This window comes from Sceloporus undulatus, chromosome 1 (genome assembly GCF_019175285.1).
Source record: "Sceloporus undulatus isolate JIND9_A2432 ecotype Alabama chromosome 1, SceUnd_v1.1, whole genome shotgun sequence".
Lineage (NCBI taxonomy): Eukaryota > Metazoa > Chordata > Lepidosauria > Squamata > Phrynosomatidae > Sceloporus > Sceloporus undulatus.
Genome location: NC_056522.1, coordinates 213,003,864 through 213,028,616, shown reverse-complemented (window position 1 = coordinate 213,028,616; position 24,753 = coordinate 213,003,864). Strand labels below are relative to the sequence as shown.

At 38.5% G+C, this 24,753-nt stretch overlaps 1 protein-coding gene across 1 annotated transcript in view; it reads right to left on the bottom strand.

Annotated features, from left to right (window-relative positions):
- Positions 1-1,321: 1,321 nt before the first annotated feature.
- The window catches only part of LOC121926049 (growth factor receptor-bound protein 14-like), a 45,506-nt gene continuing 22,074 nt past the window's right edge, over positions 1,322-24,753 (bottom strand). Inside the window, exons 3-13 of the mRNA XM_042459061.1 lie at positions 19,362-19,483; positions 18,404-18,478; positions 16,262-16,399; positions 15,288-15,398; positions 14,979-15,074; positions 10,383-10,460; positions 8,279-8,395; positions 8,127-8,196; positions 7,944-8,031; positions 3,410-3,503; positions 1,322-1,759 (exon numbers count right to left, since the gene is read on the bottom strand). Of these exons, the coding sequence (XP_042314995.1) occupies positions 1,613-1,759; positions 3,410-3,503; positions 7,944-8,031; positions 8,127-8,196; positions 8,279-8,395; positions 10,383-10,460; positions 14,979-15,074; positions 15,288-15,398; positions 16,262-16,399; positions 18,404-18,478; positions 19,362-19,483 (1,136 nt within the window). The 3' untranslated portion in view covers positions 1,322-1,612. The remainder of the gene's footprint in view (positions 1,760-3,409; positions 3,504-7,943; positions 8,032-8,126; positions 8,197-8,278; positions 8,396-10,382; positions 10,461-14,978; positions 15,075-15,287; positions 15,399-16,261; positions 16,400-18,403; positions 18,479-19,361; positions 19,484-24,753) is intronic.

Here is a 24,753-nt window from a genome sequence, read left to right as displayed (position 1 = left end):
AAAGCTTGAATGATGTATCTTGTACCTTTTGGTTGGCCAATAAAAATATCACTGTTTTTGGATTTTGTTCTACTTTGCTGCAACATCTATTGCAAATATGTTTTCTACATCAGAGTGTCACATGCCAGGAGGAGGGGGCTGGTTATGTCATTCTGCAACACCTTCTGACTTACCTATGAAACAAGGATCCAAAAAAGAAAATCCCAGCCATGATCAAATCATGTGTATTACATGTATCAGTCATCTTTGTAATTATTTGGGGGGGGGGACTGCAAAAAGCACTATTACATGGGTTGCATTCATGTTAGTTCTTCATATCCAAAAACAGTTAAAGATCTAGCTAGAAAATTATTCTTGTGTACAATGAATAACTTTACCATTTTGATGCCCACTGCAAGAAAATCCTCAAAAACTGTGCAACCTTCAGTTCAGGATTTATTCTGTTATCAATCCACATTGGTGGAGGGGGAGTTGCACTGAAAACAGCATTTCTTGTGGAGATGTATTTTTCTACAAAGCCGTTTGCTATGCAAAATATTTTATTTGTGCAGAATTTTTGCTGCCTGAGCAGAAAATAACATTTTTGTGCAGAAAATCCATTTTCTGAGCAAAAAATCCAACACAATTAAGTCCCAAACTCCAAAGATTCTCATCCACCCAGGAGTTTCCTCATCAAGGTTTCCTGATACTTAGAAAACCCTTTTTGCATTTGGATTATCAATACAGTGGGCCCTCCACTCCACATTTGTGGTTTTGACTTTTGTGGCTTTGATTATTCACAAATTTGATTAGTATGTTCTCTCTAGGAATCTCTAGGTCTTGCAGGGTGACTCTATGGTCAATGTCCACCAGAGGTCATGCTGGATGACCTAGAGATTCCTAGAGAGAACACTTCTCTAGACATTTGCAGGCCCTCCAGTGCAATTCTCTGGTCAACTTCTGGCAGATGTTTACCATAGAGTTGCACTGGAAGACATAGAGATTCTTAGAGTGGTGTTCTCTCAGGTTAAAAAAAATGTATTTTTTTTAATTTATGGTTTTTCCACTTTCAGAGGTCCTGTTCCCCTAATCCCATGGAAGGACCATCTATATTTACAAATATACTTCCCATCCCTGCTAGCAAACTTTAGGAGAATATTATAAATACAGCTTAAAATATAATTTTATATTTTGCCATTATGTACAAAGGAGCCTCACAGGAGCAGGCCTCCATCACTGAGTTTATCTTTTTTTTTTCCTCCCTTGGTCTACAATAAATTCTCAAGAAGAAAAATGAGACAGAAGTTTAAAAGGTATACAGGAAACTAGTGAAAAAGACATTTATTGGTATTTTGAAAAATACTTCCTAGGATTGCAGCATTGCACAGTTACACAATTCCAGCTTGAAAGTCATTTTTGGAAGATCAACTGTTAATTAGTCAACTCTAACACAAAAATACTGCATTTTGTTTTTGTTTTTCTATAGAGAATGCAAGCTCTTCTTTGCAAGCTGAAATTTACATTCACTGACCTTCACTTTTTATCGCCTTTGTTTAAGAAACAGCTTTGTCAAGAGTAACAAAAACCCTCCCTTTATCTTCTACGAGGCTTAGGTGAGATATTGGTGTTTAGGCTAAAGTGCAATTCGGGCACAGTAATGTTTTAACTTGCAGGGTAGGATGCCTTTATTGAGCTGATAAAACTCCACAAGTTGAATGAGATCAGAAAATCTGGTGTGACCATCATCCAATGAATAAAACAGCTTGCCTTCCTCTTCCAACTGCAAGAAGGGGGAAAACAACATGAACAATAACGACTCAAGTGCTTCATAGTTATATTTTATTTGTCCACCCTCCTCAGGATGAATTGGCAGGCACTCAACTTGTCCAAAGTTACTAAAATCTTTAAGACTGAGCTTGGCTTTGAAATTACATCTTCAAAAACTGCAGCTTAATCAAGTTAGCCTGCATAATTCCACAGCTTCATCTGCAAACCATGAAATTGGATCACCACCACCACCTTTTTTTCTTTTTTGATACAGTACCCTTGGAAGTTGGGGACATCATATAACTGGGCAAGGTTTGCCCACTCTTTGGTGACTGGTGGGGGGGAGAGGAAATACATCCTCATGTTGCCTTGACAACAGAGGTATGTGTCCCTCTCTTTCTGTGATATGCCGTAGTCTCTTGGCACACTGTGCTGGAGGCTGCCTTGCCCAATTAATTAGGGGCACCTTTTTATTTGATTAAAATGATTCTTAATTGAGCAATCTAACTGATTAATTGAGTAAAGGTTGCAGTACGAAGCGAAATGCTACTGAAGAAAGAGGAATGTATCACTTTAAAGCTTTAAAACTGATCAGTTCATTTTACACTATTATTTTATACTGATCAGTTCGCTTTACACTATTATTTTTGTTAGCTTCCTTGAGGCACTTTCAAGAAGACATGGCAACCTAACATTGATGCACAAAACAAATCATAACCAAAACTAAATTTTCTTATCTCTTGCAGCCTTTGCACAGATTGAGGCAGAAAAAGGTTATAATGAGGGAACCTAACTGGAGCAATAGAAGCACATACAGGCACAGAATATGATACACCTGCCTTGAAAACATATTGGTAGGGTTTGCTACTATCTCAGAACTGCAGCAGAGTTTTAAGTCTGGATCCTATTGGTAGTCTCAGTTAGAGTAGACCCACTGAATCAAGTGCTGAACAGTGCAGTAAGACTTGAGTGAATCCCAGTGATTCAGTGGGATTCCCCTAGTTGGGATCACCTATACAATTAAGACCTTCATGTTCCCAAGGCTGAAGATTAAATCATTTACAGTGCTCCATCTTAGTCAAAGAATTAGACAAAATGTGCAAATATGCTTTGATAATGTAGTTAGATCATTAATTCCAGTCTTCCTAGGTGGAAAATTAGACTGCAGTCTGATAACCACTTACCTGAAAGTAAGTGCCATTGAACTCACAGGGGCTTACTTCTAAAGATACATGTAGAGGACTGCACTGTTCAGCTATAACGCAATGAACCTGTCTTTCCAAGGTGCAGCCCTCTGACCTTTGGTTTTCTTTTGAAAAAAATCCCCTTTCCTATTTTATTTACTTATAAAACTTGCTTTTGCATTTCAACAAGGCAAAAGTCTGCTCAGTAGCAGTTGAACATTCAAAACACATGGGGAGAAACATAACAACAGCATGATCTATATTTACATGTTGTTGGCATGTGAATTAAAGAGAATGCAGAAACCTAGGGAAAGGTTAACGTATCCCATTAGAATCCTGTTTTATGTAATAGATTTTTAAAAAATCTGCTTCCATAGAAAGTTGTAAAATAACCAGTTTTAATCATAATAAATAGAACAAATTACCACAATGCTCACTTTGACATGGGCAGAACTATATCAGCCCTGTGGTATACTTACTGGCACAATCTGGAAGTGCTTTATTTTTAATCCATCCGTCAATGACAAAACAAAGGTTTTGGGGTTACTTTGGCTATCCCGTACCAAGAAAACTCTAAAGGAAGAAGGAGAAAGGGGGAAGAAGATGTCATCAAGCACTTTGTAAGTGGGGCAATACTGACTTTCTAGTAAGTCTGAAGTTAAACAATGAACGTTGGAAAGTATAAATATTTGTCTGTGGCAGTAGTCTTGTTGCCTTACCTTTTTTTGACAAAGTTAATGCAATTAACATTATTCCACCCAAGGCACCAACTGGAGGAAGATGATATAGCAACCTTGCTGGGTTTAAGGCAGCATTGGGCAGATCACTGCTTAAATGTAAATCATCCATGGAAACTGCCAGGGAGTGTGAGGTGTGTTGCTTTTGTTTATAAATTGGAAGAAAGATGGGATAAAAATGTGACAAATAAAACTTATACATTGTCATACCCATAAAGGCCTTACTTCCAAAATATATGAGATGATATTTTAAAAAATAAAAAATAAAGAGGAAGTAGCAACATGTTATACCTCCCTCTGGGATAACAGTGATAGAAGAGCACTGAGGAGGGGCTTGGCACACCTGTAGCTCAGGCGGTGATGTCTCAGCCATTCTCATTGAACCATCAGATGGTCTAGAGAAGGCTAGCAGCAAACACTGGTCATGTTGGAAGCAGCATCTATCTCCCACTCTGTGGAAAAGACACCCAAACTAGCTCAGAGACTCTGTTCTGCTTTCTGGACCCTTGGAACTGGATCTTGACTACTGTTTTGCACACTCTTCCACCTCACTTATTTTTCCTGGCTACTGACTCCTCACCTTCTTGAGCTCTGGACTGAGAACTACCGAAGTTGCTTCTCTCCTCTCCCAGTGAATTATGAAAGATAAAATCCATACACATTGCAGGTCACAAAATATCAACCTTGTACTACCAGAGCTATTGAAGCACTCCCTACTCAGCCAGCCCTACCATTAGGCAAAGTCAAATGAAAGCTGCTGGGTGCTGCAAGTGCCACCTGGTCTACCTCATATACCTTGAGCTGACCCTACAATCTTTTGGTACTGCCAAAGATGCTGTTTTTAATTCAAAACATTCCAATTGTTATGAATGATAAACCTTTTGTGAATTGGAATAAAACCATTTCCAAGTTCATCTGGGAAAGTAAAAAAAAAAAACACAGATAAGATGGAAAACTATGCAGGATAGGTGAGATAGAGGGGGTTTGGGTTCACCAGATTTAAAAACATACTATGAGGTATGTGTTTTGAATTAGTTAACATAATGGATTAGGCTGAAAAAAGAAGATATATTAAATCTAGAAGAAACAGATATGTACTTTGGATGGTATGCCTACTTGTGGTATGAAAATATAAAGATAAAGAGTTTAAGGATCATTACATGAGAAAGCCACTGAACATAAAAGGAAATGATATATTAGAACACCGTTGTGGATATCCCCGCATAAAAACGTTTATGGGAGATGGAGAGCTACTAATAAAAATGGTATTTTTATAAAGACCTAATAAAGAAATATAGTGATAGGGTATCATTCAAAACTAGACAGGATTTAGAAGAAGGTGACAAGGGATGTCAATGGTTTTTATACAGCAACTGAAAGAAAGATACTTGATGGACAAAAAGTTATATGGTTTTGACTGTGATAAATCAGACCTGGAAAAAATACTGATGCGTGAAGACACAAATAATTTTTTTTTTAAATTACAGGAATGGAATAAAGAGCAAGAAATGGTTAAGGAAGGAATGATTCAATGGGCACAAAACATAGGTCACCTAGTAAATTTAGAACAATGGGAAAAGGTCTGGAAGGTAAATATAACATTTACATTAAGATATAATATGAAGAGAAATGTCTACAAAATGCTATTTAGACGGCATTTTACAGTGTTAAGGTTGGCTAAAATATGTAAGACAGTGGACTCAAAGTGCTGGAAATGTACTAATGTAGGCACTTATTATCCTATGTGGTGGTTGTGTCCTAAGGTTAAAACATTTTGGTTACTGATTCATAATACAATTGCAAAAATATTGAATATAAAAATTCCCATATGTCCAGAAATGTTTTTACTTAATATGTTGCATATGCTGGCTGCCAAGATAGAGAAAAGATATTTTAAATTTTTATTATATATGCTACCACTGCTAGGATAGTTTATTGTGTTGTTGAAAAAACTTGGAGATACCAACAATGAAGGACTGGCTGATTATGTTATATGATGTGATAAGTACAGATAAGTTGACAATAATGATTAAGAAGGATAAGATTCCTAAAGTGGAAGAAGAGTAGTATGAGCTGATAGAATTTTGAAAAGACAATTGGTGTAAGACAACGGTTATTTTTTGTGATAATTGAACTAAGGAATTAAAGTACTATAAAGGTTGTAATAAGGTAAATGCATAAACCTAATACTGAAAGTGAAGAAGAAATTAGAAAGAAAAGGAAATAAAGAATTTAGGAGGGAGTAAAATTATAAAAAAGAAAACAAAATAATTTAAAAAGAAACCAGAGAGATAAAAAGCAGAAGTTATTCTATATATTGGCTGTTGTTTTACGAAGTGTGGTTGTTGTGTTTAATTTGTACTGTTTTGTGTTAACTTGGAATAAAAATATTTTTAAAATGAAATGAGAGAATGTATTCCTATCACTCAGTGTTGCCATAAGATTCTAATAGCTGGCCAGTTAGTTGGCTTTTGCACACGAAACTGGGAGAAGGATACTGCTCCTTGTCTCAGGCAGAAACATTTCATAGAATGGTTCCTGGAAGAAGCCAGATCTCAGGAGGAAAGGAACTCCCATGCAGGGAAGAACTTACCAAGAACACAACTTACACTCTGCTTACAGAAAATATGTTCCTGAAAAATACAGAAATCACTTTGGCGGGTTACAAACCGCCATAAAGTACGCGCTCCGCGCGTACTAGGGTTAGGAAGGGCCGTATTAGGGTTAGGAAGGTTCTTACCTTCCTGACGGCCCTTCCTCCCAGTACGCGCAGAGCGCGTACTTTTTTGCGGTGCCCATCCACATGGGCGCCGCCATGTTGACGTACTGGACGCTGTGCGTCCAGACGTGTCGCGGCGGAAGTGACGTCGCGAGGGCGCACTCCACCCCTCGTGGCGCCACTTCCGCGTTCAAAAAAGGAGCGGCATTTTGCTGCTCCTTTTTTGCTGCGCAGGGAAGCCTCGCGGTCTGGCAGCTGGGGCTTCCCTGCGCAGCGAATGGCGGCGGCGGGAAAACGGCCCCTTGAGGGCCGTTTGTAACCCGCCTTTGTGTGCATACAAAGTGCTTTATGTGCCCTTCATAAGCGTGTATGTGCCATGTGTGTACAGATGTATATGAGAGCTGTTCAGCGCTGCCTCGGAGTGTGAAGGAGTCTCCTTTTTGGAAGTTTTTAAGCAGAGGCTGGATAGCCATCTGTTGGGAGTGTTTTGATTGTGTTTTCCTGTATGGTAGAGGGTTGGACTAGATGCCCTTGTGGTCTCTCCCAACTCTATGATTCCATGATTCTAATGTGTGCATACACACAAACACACACATTTATTTTTCTACTAAGGAAACTCTCCATTGGTAAAATGGGGGGGAAAATCTGAAACACATAATAGTCTTATTAAATCTGAATCTGATCTTCCTCAGTATTAGACATTTAAAATAGGTATATTTTTGCATGAGCTTTCATGGATTTCAGTTCACTTCTCCAGATACATTTATGAAGTGCTGCTGAAATAGACTGAAATATAGAAGCTCATGCTGAACTAAATCATCTGGTCTTCATGGTGTTGCTAGATTCTCCATGTGCCGTTTTTTCTCTCTCCTCCTTTTTATGGTTTAACAGACTAGCATGTTATTTCCTTGAAGCATATTAGACATTGTTCTTGTAATCTATTTGCCTGACTTGACTGGGTGCAAAGAGTATGAAACTAGTTCAGTGAGCACAAGTGAGTTTTATTGGCTTTTCCAAATGCAGCTCCTCCCTCCTGCACCCACACTTGCATAAGTAAATTGTTTTTGAAAATAAGAGTCCCAGGAAAGGTGGGGTATAAACAAATAAAATACAGTAATGGTAGGTGAGTTTGTGATAGGAGACTGAATTCTAGCAAAGTGAAATATTTTTCTAGAAGACTGACTTGGTAGGAGCAGTGAGACAGATGTATCAGTCAAGAGATATACAGTACTAAGCTTTGTACCAGGAATGGGCAGGGCCACCATTCCATCTATGAAATCCCTTTTTCTCTGTCTCTCCTTTCTTTCTTTTCCACCCAGTAGACTCCTGTGGGAAGACATATGTCATGTTTTAGAAGTTGAAATGACCACCTGAAGAGGGCTCCTAAAACTGGGCCAGAGGAGTATGAATATAGGATAAGGATTACAATTTGCTCACCTCTGCTTTAAAGCAGTCACCATGATTCCATCTTCTGGTTGCATCAGATTTCACTCTCCCGTCACAGTAATTGCTGAGTAACACCCAATTAAAAAATAATAATAAAGGTAAATATCTTACCCATCCACCAGTCCTTGTCTTAATATCAACTGATGTGCCTCGTCTCTTGATATCTTATGGTGGAACCACGGCTGGGAACTGTGTATGGCTAAAAATATCATCAACAGAGGGAAAATATTACCAATATGATTTTAGCAAAAGGCAACACCATTACTTTCTACCATCCCACTGAATGGCACATACCTATATTTGATGGGGCATTTTGCAAAGTGGTAGGACTACTGTGTGTGCCGAGTCTTAAGCACCCTTTTTTCTACATGGGAAGAAAGAAACATTTCTAAATATTCTCAACAAAAATACAAATCAGAAATGATGTAAGATGAAAAGGTTTATACCCGCCATGCCAATCCTTCTTCAACGGCAACCGAAAGGGCTTCTGTTGGATTTTCAATAACTCTGGATTTATGTCCTGTGAAGTCCATGGCCACCAGAGAATTCTCTGAAACACTTCTCTACAAAAAGAAATATATATATATATATATATATATATAAAGCATTTTAATGTGGCTCTCACCCACCACTCTCAGAGACAAGTTTAGTGGGGATGTAAGAATGAGGCTTCCTGGTGGTTGCTCACAGACTGTGGAATTCCCATCCAAGGGAAACTAGGCTGGTCTTCCTTTCCTGTTGTCCTTCCACTAGCAGACAGTTTTATTCAAGTGGACTTTTGGCAACTGACTAACTGCCAATTTGCACTCATGTGTTTTTAAATTAGTTTTTTGTGGGTTTTTCAGGCCATGTCGTCATGTTCTGAAAGTGTTTATTCCTGACGTTTCACAAGCATCTGTGGTTGACATCTTCAGAGAACTGTTTCTAAATTGTTTTAAATTCAGCTGTATTTTAACAATATAGTTTTTAATGGTGTAATGTTTTAAGTGTGTGTGTGTGTGTGTATAATTTTGTTGCACACTACCCTGAGTCCCACATTTTAGGGGGGAAGTGGGATATAAATCAGTCAGTCAGTCAATCAGTCAATCAAACAACCCAACCTTCATTGCCAATTTTGTGGTTTCCAGATGTGGCAGAGTATGTGGACAAAGGGAATACCAGCTCAATGCTTCTGGAAAGCATAAGATTAGGAGTAGCTAATCTAAACAAAACATTTCACAACATATCTTTTGTTTTATGTTTTGTTTGTTTTTTAAAATAGCATTTGACACCTTCTAAGACACTTTCAGAGCAATAATAATAATCTTTGGATCTATTGATTAGCTGGCAGGAAAGGAAATGAAGGATAAGAAAAAAAATATATTGCACACACATGATGAGTCCCCGACCCTAAAGGATATTTTAGTTATCAAGATCAGAAAAAGATACTCCATTTATAATGGGGCTTATAATTGCCTGTCTGTCATTAGATCCTAAAACAGTTCTGTTTGAATATTTAGAGGCATGATTTTGTAGTCATTAATGTTAAAAACTGATAAATAGGTTTCCAAAGGCACCAACAACTGTGGTAAGCCAGGGCTGGCAGAAGAGAAGAAATAAGAACAAGAACTTGTTTGAGGAGTGCTTATTTGAAACATTTTGGGGACAATAGCTAATGTGGTTCAATTAATAACATATGTTGGGCAGCTACTTGGTCTGGCTCTTTCTCTTGCTGCAACAGTAAAAAATTTAATATGATGGATTCTTATAGTTTATTATTAACCATATAACTAATTGATTATAAAATACTTCTCTTTAAAGAAGAGATGGGGAACCTGAGGCTCTCCAGAACATTTTAATTTCAATGACCATCCACTCCATCCATCATGACCAATAGGAATAAGCTTTGACCATTATAGTCCAACACCTGCTAAGCCATGGGTTTGCTGATTTTGTCTTAAAACATCTGCATGGAAAAATTTCAGTATGCTGCCTCTTCTGTGTATAAAGAACTCAGAATTACTTTTCTGATTAGGCTGATTGGCTACTAAAAATAAAGAAATGCAGGTGTCTCTATGTCAAGCTGAGATACGCTCCCATGATCTTGAACATTACGGTTCACTCAGAGGTAATGTTGTTACTTTAACAATGACTACTGTATTACTATGAATTCAAATAAGAGGAACATAACAGTTTAGTTGCTATGGAACACAGAGTGTTCCAGCAATAAATTATGGCATGATGATGTAACACTGTCAAAAGCATGGTTAGTGGCTAGGGGAAACGAAGAAGCAAGTTCAATCATGTTTCATATATATTGAGCTGAGCTTCATATTAAAAGCAAGGCCAGGCTGGTCCAGATATTTTGCCACCTAAGAAAGCAAACCATGATAACTGAGAGGAACTAAGACATTTTTGTACCCAAGGCACCGTCATGTTAATAAAAAACTTACAATAAAGGCAAATTAAACAATAATTGGCTGCCCCTCATGACATTAAAAATCAGTGCTTTAGCGGCAACACTACACAGCAGTCTCAGTGTCACTTTAAAGGGATTTCAACAGTACCTACCACAGGTGTGCTAATGGAACTGCACCCACTTCTGCCTTGATAGGGATACATATAATTCTGGTATAACTGCATTCCATACTACAAACAAAGAAACAAGTATCCATTAGAATGTAATGTAAAGAATAGGGAAGTACTTAGCTGTGGGATTTGCCAACCACAAAGTGAGCCAACTTTGCACCTGTGCTTTTCATCATTTCATAGACTCTGGATGCCAGTGATTTTTCTTGCATGGCATTGCTGAACTAAATGCCATTTCTTAAAGTGATGAAAAGTATGTCATTGACATTACAAGCAGAGATTATCAAAACAATGCAATGTGAGCCTCTCTGTCTCCTTCAAACCAAATTAGTATCTAAATCAACAATTCTCTAGCCCTCTAAATTAAGACCAAAAAACAAACAAACAAACAAACAAACAAACTCAACCCAATGCTCTCCAAATTTGCTCTTATCCTTTGACAAGCAGACTATATGGATAGAAGCAAGGCTACATGGAGACACAGCAAGCTTCAATGTACCTGAAGGAAGGTCCCTAAGGAAGTATACAGCTTGTCAATATTGTTTTTAAAGCAAACTATTATAGAACATTTTTTCACTGACTCAAGCAACAACAGGAACAACAAAAGGGCAACAAGCACTTGTATTTTATAGACAGTAACAAGGTAGCATTAAACTGACACTTTCTTTCTATCAAGAAATAAACTGGAGTGTATCTGAGTACAACTCATGGCTCAACTGCCTATTTTAAATGCTTCCCCTTCACACTTTGAAAGCCGGTGCTCTGACACTGATCTTGAATTTAGTTTAGATGCATCCTTATACAGTGGTGCCTCGGGTTACGAAAATAATTCGTTCCGCGGCCGCTTTCGTAACCCGAAAAGCCTTCGTAAGCCGAAAACCCATAGGCGCTAATGGGGAAAAAGCCGCGGCTCCGCCGCGGCTCCATTTAAAATAGCGCCGGAGTTTTTTCGTAACCCGAAAAAACTTTCGTAACCCGAAACAATAAATCCCTATGGGATTTTTTCGTATCCCGAAAAATTCGTAACCTGGGTATTTCGTATCCCGAGGTACCACTGTATTTTGTTCCAGTACATTCAAAAGTTACTTTGTGAATTCCCAGTCAAACCTCTCCTTTAGGTCTAATTGACATAGGTTATTCTGTCAGTTCATTTAAAAATGCATTATTTTAAAAAGTAAAGAAAAAAGTGGGGTGAACTTATAGGTGGCTAGCAGAAGAATTAAGGTTGAACTCTGAATATGATAAACATAAACATGGATTAGCAGTCTTTGGTTCTTGGAATAATTGCAGGTTTCAAGTACCTGGTCTGTAACTACGTTTGCTCTAGTAGAGAAGAATGCCAACATTCCTTTACATGGAATTATGAATGATTTTAATGGATGGATCAAACCAAGGCACAGTCTCCTCATCTCTGTGCACAAGGGTAACTATACTAATAGTCATCACCTTGGGCAGGAGATGCTGGAGGACAGCAGGGCTTCCATATTATCACAACAACAACAACAACAACCAGCTGTTTCTCCTTTGCTGGAAGACAGAATGGTTTGTCTAACACAATTTGCCCCAGGTTTGCTAAACTAGCCTGCTGACTGAAGTGTGCTGGTGGATGCTATCCCATCACGAATGTTGAAGTACAATTTAATAGTTGGCTTCTGTTAGCTTCTGCACATGGATTAGAAAAGAGGAAGCAATTTTCTCCTTCACTTTGTTGTTGTTTTGTGCCTTCAAGTTGTTTCCGACTTATGGTAAGCTTATCATGGGGTTTTCTTGGCAAGTTTCTTCAGAAGAAGTTTGCCATTGGCTCCCCCTAAGGCTGAGAGCATGTGACTTGTCCAAGGTCACCTAGTGGGTTTCATGGCTGAGATGCGAACTGAGACCTGGTCTCCAGAGCCACAGTCCAACACTCAAACCACTATGCCAAGCTGGCTCTCCACAGACAGCAAAATAACAGGCCAACCCTGCCACTGTAGCACTCAGTGCCCCCACCCCCACCCCAACTCATTTCCTGGAGATTGTGGCATCCTTCAGAACAATATTTTCAGGGAGCAGCAGATCAGCAGGAGGCTGTGGACAAGTTGGCAGAAACTACCCTCATGTGAAATAAAAATCAGCAATCTAGGATTCAAGTGACTGTGTCTGAATTTCACCTTCACTTGCCTTATTGCTGATCTGCTAGAAGGTTTGTGCCCATTCTTGTTCTCTTTATTTCAAAAAGTAGTTCATCTTATAAAGAAATATTCTTCAACTCATCTTCACAACATTTTTTTTCAATTACATTTTCAAGCAGGTTATTAATGTACAACGAGAACACCATCATTATCATGGCCAGGGTACCATCTCTCACTCTGAGAGAAGCTTGTCAATGAGTCTCAGAAGAGACAATTTACCCCTGCCATCCTAGTGCAGCTACTCTCCCCACCCCCAGCCTTCTCCCCATTCCCACTCCACTCAGAAATTTTGCTCTGGATGGTTCTCCAGCCTTCTTGAGCAGATACTGAGAGAATGCAGAGAGGAACAACCTTTACAAGTTACAAATTGGATTTGAGGCAATCAATTGACAAAAACTAAGAGATTACATCTAGTTTGAAGCAACAACATAAACCCATATGACCAAAGGAAATGAAAGCTGTCCTATAACCTGAATCATAAAAGTATACTAACACAAAAAATAGCCAGCCAAAATACTGACAGGCTAAGGTAGACATAGGAAGGAAGGATCATGTTTAATATACTAAAAGGACCCTAAATGGCCTCTTGAGAGTTAAGTCTGAGTTGGCAATTTTTTAAGGGAACAAAGTGTCCTATAGGCGTGTACCAAGTCTGGTAGCTGACTCCTTCCAGTGTTCTCCATTATTCACATATGCAGAAATCATTGAGATGCAGTTAGTTCTTGTGGAAGTCTGTCTTATGTGATGCCATCATATTTTGAAATCGTTAGGACTGCAACTTGATGTTCTGGATTATTTACCTGACAAATACTTTTGTTTTGGGACTACAACTCTCATCAGCACTAGCCAGCATAACCAATAGTGAGGGATTAGGTAGTTAAGTCCACAAACCATTTACCAAGTCATAGGCTGCAGCCACACTACAGAAATAATCCAGTGTGTCACCACTTTTATCTGTCATGGGTCAATACTATGGAATTCTGAGATTTGTAGTTTGTTGTGGCACCAGAGCTATCTGACAGAGATGGCTAAATGTCTCATAAAACAAGAATTCCCAGAATTCCATAGCACTGAGCCATGGCAGCTACATTGTGTCAATCTGTATTATTTCTGCAGTGTGGATGTAGCTACAATTGCCCATTCCTGTTTTGGGGCTGTTTTTGTTGAGTTTTATTGTGAATTTTTTGGGAGGGTGGGGGGCAATAGCCACGAACGTGTCACATCAAAGCTCCTTTACACATACTGCCATTTGTTTATGCCCAAGGACCCACCCCAAAGAGAAAGAACAGCTCATGGGGCAGGGCAATTTGTTAGAGGCTGGGTAAATTACAAGAGTGCAGGAATTTCATGGTGATTTTCTGGCTAAGAATGAACACAAAGGCTTCTGTTGTGCATAGTGCAGTCCACTGGAATAGCTGCTCCCAAAGCCCCATGCTCCAGGGGCCATTTCATAGTACACAATTATAGTTACCCTAAGTCTCTGAGTGAGAAGCAGGGTTTGAGTAACATCAAATGGTCAACTGAAAGCTGTGGTAAACATGTATGTACAGTCGGCCCTTCTTATACACGGATTTTTTATACACGGATTTAAGCATACATGGTTTGAAAATGTTCCAAAAAGTATAAATTTACCTTGATGTTCAATTTTTTATTAGGGACACCATTTTGCTATGTCATTATACTTAATGGGACTTGAGCATACACGGATTTTGTTATACACGGGGGATCTTGGAACCAAACCCCAGCGTATAACAAGGATCCACTGTACATATCGGGAATGCCTACTGAATGACCCTTCCACACTATGCAATTATAGCACCATGATTTCACTTAAACTGCCATGGTTCCATCCTATGGAATCCTGACACTTGTAGTTTAGGGGAGGAGACAATTCAAACCATCAGTCGGTGAGCTCCTCTGGTGCCTCTGACCAGACTACAAACACCAGGATTCCACAGGAGGCAGTCAGGCTACAGTGATGTACTTGTGAAAGGGACTTGGGAATTAAACAGAATCAAAAGGCCTTTTTAATTGTTGTGTGCCTTCAAGTCATTTCCAACATCGTAACCATAAGGTGCCACCATCGTGTAGGTTCCTTGGCATGATTTATTCAGAGGAGGTTTGTCATTGCCTTTCTCTTTGGCCAAGAGAATATGACTTGCCCAAGGTAGCTCAGTGGGTTTCCTTGGCTTGAGTCAGGTACAAATCTTGGGATCTTGGGATCCTGGTCAAACAATCAAAACACTAAACCATGCTGGCTCTCCATTCCACTCAAAACAGAACTCAAGGGCATGTGCATGCTCAAAATACCACTTCTGGCTTTGTGGCTTAAGGAAAGAGATGAGGCCCTTTGTATACAGCAACCAAAGAAAGAACTCGTGAAAACACTTAACAGGGGAAAATTCTTTACCTTAAGCAAGCGAATTGCTGTCATCCAGCAGGTCCTACTTTGTTCGCTTTCTGCATAAAGCTGTTTCAGGTCTCTGGCTCCTCCTGCTTTGTGAGGCTAGAAGGCCACAGCATATTGTTTAGCATTAATTCATATCTTGGAGGCAATACCTGTTGAAATAAAGGCCACTAATTCTCCTATTTCATGAAACAAAACATCATAATTATCATCATCAACATTGTTATTTTCTGGTTCAGAAAAATATAGAAAGAATTGTCCCCCTTGCCTCCCCCAAATATGTTATCCTTTATTAAAGTGCTAAGCATTTACCTTAAAGCAGAACCCAAAGCTGGATGGCACTCCAGATATCTTTTTGCATGTCAAAGACATATATAGGTCACTACTGCTGAATTCACTGAAAAGCTGTAGATGCCTTGGCTCCTAAAATGAAGAGGAACATTAAACTATTAGGGACTTTGTGATTTTGCTTTTTTAACAAAATCAATACCTCATAAAGGAAAATGACCAATTTGCAGAATAAAATATATGATTCCAAAAAAGAGCATTTAAATTATCAAAGAAAGATACCTCTAAGCATAGGGCAACTTACTAGCAAACAATGAATTCTAAAGTGGAAAATCCTCCATCATTCTTAACACCTATACCAGCAATAAGGAAAGCCTGGTCCTTCCTTCAGCCCCTCTAAGACTAAGGCTGCATGGCCAATGAGGAAGGATTTTGGTACTTGTAGGCCAATGTTTCCCTACTCTGGGGTAATGCACAGGATAAGAAATACTCCATGGTGCAGAAGAGCCTCAAGTGAATGAAGTAATTTTCATCTGTTGGCCCCCAACAACTGATCCAATTGATGTAACTCTAGTTGAGACTTGCAGGATTTTTAGACTGACATCTCCTGGGACAGCCACCCAGAGACCACAGAAGGATGAATTTAATCACCAGTGTGATTTGAAAGAAGCCTTCCATGTTTCACAAGTAACAACATTAATGTATTTGAAATGGCATATTAAAAATTCCATTTATTCATCAGCTTTACAAGTTAAACAAATGGCTTTCCTTTACTCCAGTTATAGTGAGAAAATCTTTCCCATTTCTTGCCTGACATACCCACAACATCTTTCCACCCTGCTTCAGCTATGACAACTATTACTACTTCTACTGAGCAAAGAAATGCTTTCATTTAAAAAACTTGACAAAGTTGAGGACAAAATGACACTTACTGCACATGGAATTTAAGAGGCACTAAGATATCAAACTAGCACTTGTTTATCATTTGATAGTCTTACTTTTGATGTCCCCTTCGTGGAAAAATAGAGACCAGATCTTCGCAACAAGAAGTACATCTTTTTCCAGTTTTTTTTCCCTTGCTCTTTAGCATGTAAATAACTATGAATTTCAGGATATGTACTGGTACTTAAAAACATCTGAAAGGAAGAATAAAAAAAAATCTTTAAATTCCACTGGAATGTCCCCTTATTCAGCAACTCCTTGGACACACTGGGGAGTTCTAGCAGAGCTTCAGGATGGGTTGACAGGCTACAAGTACGATCCCTGAAAAGCTAGTGTGCTCAGCTGTTAATTTGACTGACAGTAGCGTTGGAATTTTGTGTTGTAAGCATCTGATGGAAGGATGCGATAATTTCTCAGTTTCTAAAGGATAATAAACCTGATCAGAACTTGGAAAAAATACTTTTTTGTACTACAGCTCCCTGAAATCCCATGGCTTCACCACTATGGGCATGCTAGTTTGGAGATTTTGGGAGTTATATTTCCCCCAAAATGTACCTCTTACAAGTTCTGGACTTGGTCAGCTCATATTGTTAAGCCGCATCATAAGCTGAATGCTGTTTCTTCATGTAAACGTTCTTCTGCTGCTTTTTTTAAAAAAAATCTCTCTGCTGCCCTTTCCCTGTGATGACTTGAATATTGCAAAGCTTGTTGGACCCAAGGGATGAGGATTCCAAATGAGCCCAAAGCCAAAATGAAACAAGAATTAAGCTGTGATTGTGTAATCACTAAAAACACAGAGGAACCATTCAGTCTCTTGAATACATTCAATCTTCTCACATATATGTAGATTTATATATGATATATTTCTAAATGCTGAAAATAACCCAGGTGATTTTTTTGAGGGTGGTATAAAAGATGTCATAAATAAGCAAAAGTATTTGCATAACAGTTTTAGGAGAACCAGTAGACTTTTTAAAATTCCAGAATGAGACTTTTTATCAAGCCTGAACACTGGCTTTGCTGGTGTCCAACTACTTGCTTTCACAAAAGACTCATAGGTTTGTCAACCCTTACTTTCAGTACAATTGCTTGTAACCATTTATAATTTAATGTCAAAAGTACAAAACAACAGCTAACTGGCTTTTTGGTAGTTTATACAAGCCTCTTTCTGCTTGATCTTATGAAATGTTTCAAATACTTATCAATTTTTTCCACAACTCTGACCAAATATTTCACAGGGCCAACACCTATAATATTTTATAAAGTCATTCTCAACTAGTCATATGCTGAATAGGACATGCAACATAGGCAAAACTACAGTGGACCCTTGTTATACGCTGGGGTTTCATTCCATGATTCCCCGTGGATAACAAAATCTGTGGATGCTCAAGTCCCATTAAATATAATGACATAGCAAAATGGTGTTCCTTATAAAAAATGGAAAATCAAGGTTTGATATTTGAAATTTATACTTTTTTGGAACATTTTCAAACCGTGGATGCTTGAATCCGTGTATAAAAAATCCGTGTATAAGAAGGGCCTATATATCAATAAATCAAGCATTAGCCCCCACACTGAGCTTTATGTATTTATTCAAACTAAATACTTCTCATAAATATCCACCAATAAGTTTCACTGAGTCCATACAGACAGGCCAAAATAAAGCTGCTTTGGGTCACTTTGGAGGTATGCTGTTGCATGCGTCCTAAGAGGCCAGAAGCCGTGCCAAAGCCACACTTCAGTCCTAAGGAATGGGGCGCAGCTTTGATGCAGCTTCTGGCCTCTTAAGATGTGTGTGTCATTTAAACAGCATACCTCATGTGACCTGAATCAGCTTTATTTTGGCCTGTCTATATGTGCCCAATATTAGTTTTCAACCACACATTTTTAAAAGGAATAACCAAGAGAAGTGTGGTGATCTTCTCATTCAATTAATTCCAGTAAAGAAATATTATGCAAGTTATTGTTAAACCATGTTCAGCAGACTTCCTGAACTTACATTAAAAAGGAGAAGGTACCATTGTTCCATTTTTCTTTAAAGTTTTCCTTTTAAAAGCACTCATGCAGAGAAATGAAAAGTATGTCATTCCTTTGCACATTGCTAGATCATCACTATGCCATGTTAAACCTATCATTTTGTCCAGAAAGGCAATGTTTGGGATTTTTAGATGAACTTGTTCTAAATGTCGATATCTTACCTGTAATATCTGTGTTTGGCTCATTGATCCATTGATTTCATTTGAGAAGGACACCAGATGTTCAGGGAAAAAATTCTGTTAAATAAAAAAAAAAATAACTGGGGAATTGAGTAGAAATTTCACAGAGTTAGTGCAGATTCTGATGACGTTTCTCTAAAAACAATTAAGTTTATTTATAGCTGCCTTTTTACTATGGCTTAGAAATGCTACTTTTTAATAATACAATTGAGACTTGGGGACCAAAAGGTAATGTTTCCAAGCTTGGCTATTTTCACACAAAACATATCAGCAGCCATTTTGCCTGAAATGAAAGGCTTATGGCATCTTTGCTTACATAAGACAAAAACCCAGAATAATTTGCCTTTGAGGAAAACATACAGATCCTGAACAATTTAAAGAGAATGTTCATGGCAGAATACATGCATGCAGAAGAACTAAGGTTCAGTCTACATCATCTCTAGTTAAAAATGGGGAAGAGATGGAAACCCATCAACACAACTGGGCAAGATGGACAAATAATCCAACCACAGAAAATTAAACCTAATGAAACAGAAAGAACACAAGAGAAACTCAGTAGAGTCAAAATTTCTCTGCCAATTCATTCACTGATATATATTTATATTTATATTATATTCTTACCTAGTGAGGCACAAGGCTGCCACATTGCAGGAATTAAATAGTTTGACACTCAAAGCTATGGAAGCCTGGGATTTGTAGTTTGGTGGAGCTCTCTGACAGGTAAGGCTAAACAGCTCACAAAAGGGCTTTATTTCTGTAGCCATGGACCTTAAGTGGCTAGGATTATATCCATATAAAGTTAGGGTGAGGCAGGCAAAACTTTCTTGGCATTAGTCTGGTTTTCATTGGAGGGTGTAACTGATGTTTATCCACCCTTATGAGTGAGGTGGGTTAATTTAACCACATTAAGATACAATCTCAGGGTTTCTGAAAGACGTACCTCAGGGTTTTTGAAGAACTCGTATTTGGCATAATTTTTTCTAAAATAAAATCGATTGCCATCTTCAATTCTCCATTTTGACTGAACCTCAATCATCATTTCATGGTCTTCTATTATTCTCTCTGTATAATAAAAGAAAAAGTAAATCTAACCACACTGGTATTAGCATACCTTGTGTTGCATTTCAGGAATTGATACATGTCACCCAACTTAACAAGTGTAGCAGCTGCAAATGCCAATTTTCAAACAGTTAAAAGACAGCAATTAAACTGGCTGGTTCTACTCAGGAGAAGGGGAAAATTTGAGATCCTCATGATGGTTGGAAATCCAGTGCCTGGATCTCTATTTGGTACTCATGCATAAATTATCATAATCTATACTTAGGACTTAATTTGATGGTGCTTGAGGCAGCAACTCTACATCTACAGGATCTATGTAGAGCTGGGGTGATTCTGTACCTGCAAAGAACTGCTTGAGAACATCACACACACATACACACAAATTAAAAGTCTTTTGTCTATCTATTTGTTGCCCATTATGCTGTATTAATCCCTGTACATATTCACAGAGCCACCAAACTTGGTAAATTATCTAATGTGACCAAAGGAAAGATGGTACAGTGCGCCCGCATCATACGTGGGTGCCTTTTACACGGCTCTAACAATGGCAAGCACCACACACCGTGCATCATGCATGAGTCCCATTATTTTCAATGGGGCTCGAGCATACACGCTATTTGCCTTATGCAAGGTGGTGGTGGTTCCAGAACAGATCCCCCACATAAGGCAAGGGCGTACTATAATAACTGTCTGTTAAGGTTCCTAGATCTCAAGGTCCAGACCCTCTTCTGTGGTCCTCAGATGAGATGAAAAAACCTTAGAGCAAAAGTGTCACTTTGAAAATTATATGTGTGTGTACATTTTCCACAGTATTATTTTTACTGAATTAAAATAAAATTGTAATAGATGTTTAATGGGACTGATGCTTAATAACAGGCCTCAACATACAGGCCAAAATAAAGCTGCTTTGGGTCACTTTGCAGGTATGCTGTTTAAATAATAATAATAATAAATAATAAAAGATTTATTTATATACCGCCCTTCGGAACATCAGGGCGGTGTACAAAATATAGAACAATACAATCACAATAATGCAAAATTATACAATATACAATAATACAATAATACAATAACAGCAATTACAATATTAAATAAACATAATACAGCAAAATACAATAGAGTGTAACAGCAATACAACAATACAACAATCCATAATAATACACAATTCAAGAAAATAAAACTCTAAAAAAATGATGCATACATCCCAAGAGGCCGGAAGCCATGCCAAAGCCACACTCCAGTCCTAAGGACTGGTGAACAGCTTTGGCAGAGCTTCTGGCCTCTTAAGATGTGTGTGTCATTTAAACAGCAAACCTCCAAAGTGATCCAAAGCAGCTTTATTTTGGCTTGTCTGTTCGGGCCCAACATCATCAAAGCATAACATTTACAGCGCTAAAAAAATAAACTATAATAATAATAAACTATAAATAATAATAATAATAAAAATAAGGGAAGTAGAAATACTGAAAGTTTAACACAAAAATGCTAACTTTTCAAAATGAGAAATGGTCTGTGCCATCTATGTTTTCAAAATGAGAAGTGGGCTGACATCCACTTTTTCATTTTTATTTGTCTGCTTTTTTGGCAGTCGAAGAGAGCCCCATACCATAAAATTAGCCCTTGACTTACTGCAGTTGCCCACCCTTGACACTAGGCTAACAAAGCAAGTCACTCTCAACAAGGCCTACAAATGATATCTTGGAGTATACAGCAAAAAGTTTTTCAGACACCCAGGAATTGAACACATATCCTCTCATATACCCTTGCTTACATAAATCCACACATCTGGAAGCTAAGATGGATCCATGGAAACCCCCCAGGTCCAAAAGATTTCTTTGATTTTAATGGTAGGGAAGGGATTGAAAACTCTAGTGAAACAGCCATGTCTCCAAATACACTTCTTTTGCAAACTTTAAAGAAAGCTTTCAAACTGATCTGACATTTAAGTATGGTTACATGGATGTCACTGTGACATTTATGGAAATGCCACCTTTTGCAGGCTTAGAAGGTGGGGAATGTAGGGTTTTTTTTTTAAAAAAAATGTTTCATGACCGTCCCCAATAAACTATATTAACTCTTTAGCTGATTACATTACTGTTTACTCCAATTACATCTTGTAATTAGAGCTTAATTCTGCCATAATAAATTGGCAGAAAGAACACAGTCTAACAGTTTCTCCTCTGACAAAAAGCAAAATGCAGTATTTTTGTTAATCAAATGAAATCAATCAAAAATGCTAACAGTTTTTTCAAAAGCATCAAAGAACAATGACAAAATCTACACTCCTAATACAGAATCCAAGCCAAGTCTACACATGTTAGGACCTATCAAGGCAAACACTGCCATGCATGGTGGCCTGCCAGGGTCCTATTACAGCACTTTTATTTTCCCTGCCTGCAGGTGACTATCAAACCATAGAATAATAGCTGTACACTGAATTCAGATTGGTGAATTTTGTTTTGTGAGCTCCATATTTATGGAGTTTACTCAAAAAGGTTCAACTGATACTTAATACCCAAGTTAGTGAGCATGCTCAGTCCCAATTGGGTTAAGGTGAGAGAAGTCAATGCAAGATGTTCGTTTTATTTTAATATTTAATTTAACAAAGCTTGGGTTTTTCCTGAGCAAGCCAATTCTGCCTTTTGTTCTTACTATTTCCATTGCTATTAGCCACCCAAACTCACTACTAGAGGGAATAATTAACCTGGACCAGTATGTCAGATTTATCAACTTTGCTTACGGTTTTTGTATTGAATTATAGGTCCTAAAATAAAAAAAAATAAAAAATTAAAACTGCTACAGCCAGTCAAACAGTGAGCACTCAAAAACATTGGCTTACTGAAATCTTGTACAGTACTTGAGACTTTTGCTATAGATTAATATCCATAAGTGAGAAACAACAGTGACACCCAGTGGACACTTCAAAGCCTCACACTTTTGAGCTAAAGCAAGGTTTAACAAGCATCCCTGGGTGAGCTGTAGTGTGCAAATATTAGGCAGATTTCTGTGATGTATCTCCATTGACTATGCATAAAATTGCCACCTACAAACTTCAGCCTCTAGAAGCCATATGTACTCTCACAAGTAGCATAGATTGAGAGTATTATCTTTCTGAGCAGTTTACTGAATTGTTAGACAGCCATCATGCCCTCTGTCATTTAGTTTGACACTGAAGATCACCAAACAGATATATTCCAACATATAGATTATGCCCGATAGGATCAGGACCAAAGCATACTTCCATTTGCTGTACACAAAGTTACACAAATGTAGCAATTGGCTGGTATGTTATGCCAGTCAAATGTCTATTCTGTCAGGGTACACAAAATGTAAAATGGACAATGCTGGGAATGGGATGGAAAATAAATTTTGCTTCATCAGAATCCTGTTTCCTTGTGGATTGGTTCTTTTGTTGATGTGTGCCTTCATGTCATTTCTGACTTAGAGTGACCCTATTGTGGGGTTTTCTTGGCAAGATTTGTTCAGAGGAGCTTTGCCATAGCCGAATGACTGTGACTTGCCCAAGGTGACCCAATGGGGTTCATGGCCAAGTGAGAAATCAAACCCTGGTTTCCAGAATCTTAGTCCAATGCTCAAACCACTATGCCATGCTGCCACAGCATAATAATTTGTGATGTAAGTGGGGACAACAGAGGATTTAATTTGGTTCATCTTCTGATAGTAACTTCCCTCAAGTTCTATTGAACGTGTGTGGAAAATAACCATTGCTTTGATGTAATCTATCCTCTGCATCCACTAACCATCATAATGATAAATAAAAACTTTTTTCCAGATAGAGCTGATTTTGATTATCTTCAATCTGGTTGATGAGCACAAGTGGATCAGGCTTCAGATTAAGACAAACTGTATTTAAGCAGACCTTTCTGCACAATCAAGAGCAAGGGTGGAAGAACACATGGCCTCATAGTTATGGCCAACAGGCATGGTTACCTGCCTCCTCTGTATGAAAAACAAATACCTGGCACAGATTTTAATGTACTTAATCATAATAGCTAAGCATGACATGTCACCAGGATTATATGTCTCCCTAGCCTTTGCCAAAATAACCAGTGGTAACGGATAATGGGAACTGCAATTTCTGGGGGCCCACATGCTCCCCATCCTTGATGCTAATGTCAACATGTACAAGACACCTCCCAACATGGTGGCAAGCACCTCTTCCCAACACAGCTATTCCCTCTCTGGTGGAGAGCAGCAGGAGGGGGTGTGGATAAGCGCCCAGCTATGTTCTTGTTGCTGAATGCACAGTATGTGCCCCTTCCCTTTGCTCTCCATCCTTAAGAAATGTGTTAAGAAATACAACAACCACCTTGGGAAGTAACAGCTGTGGCTGAAAGTTGGGGTTTGGAAGGTGAGCAGGGGACAGGTACCATCATCCCACTTGATGAGCTTTACAGTACCTCATCCTGCTTTAGGATCTGTTAAGCATTAAAATTAAAGGAGCACTGTTCTGGATCCAGTCTGTCACACCTAGCTAAGGCTGAGCTGCACTCTCCACCATCATCTGGAGAACTCCATTTTGCCCTGGCAAAAATCACCTCTGAGTATTCCTTGCCTAAGACACCCCTATGAAATTCATGGGGTCCCTACAAGTCATCAGGTGACTTGAAGACACTTACACACATATACAAAAACCAAAGGACAGTAACTAAGAGTCTGAGTAGTAGTCCTTTAGCACCACCATCTGGGAATGTTCAGCTAAACAGGGTTCCCTGATAAAGCATTTCTCTGCCGGCACAAGGCCAAATATGCTCTATCTTATCCCCTGCCTCCTGGGGCAGCCAAGGAGGTTAAGGACTGCACTGTAAGCACACTTTTGATTTTGTTTTGTTTGCAAAAAGTGTTCAGAACAACAATGATCAACAATGGGGATAATTTTAGAAGACTGATGTTAGGCACATTACAGCTGCACAGATTAGTGTGCTAAAAGCAGCTGGCACTGTATTACAGAGCCTCTGCCCAGGAGAAGAGAGTGATGTTCTAATAATTAACATGGTGTGTAAACACTTAACACATGCATTCATTATGAAAGCTGACATGTGATTATTGTTGAAAATAAAAGCACCATATTCAATTTACTATGATTCATAGGTTCAGACCTTTATTCATGAGCCACTGGAACAGCTGCTGGGTGTTAGTCAAAGAGTTTGGAACTGCTACAGTTATCATGAATTATTTATCCCTGAACTAGTAAAAAGAAAATGCATTTGTTCCCCATTTCCTACTGGCAGAGAAATCATTTACTTAATCAA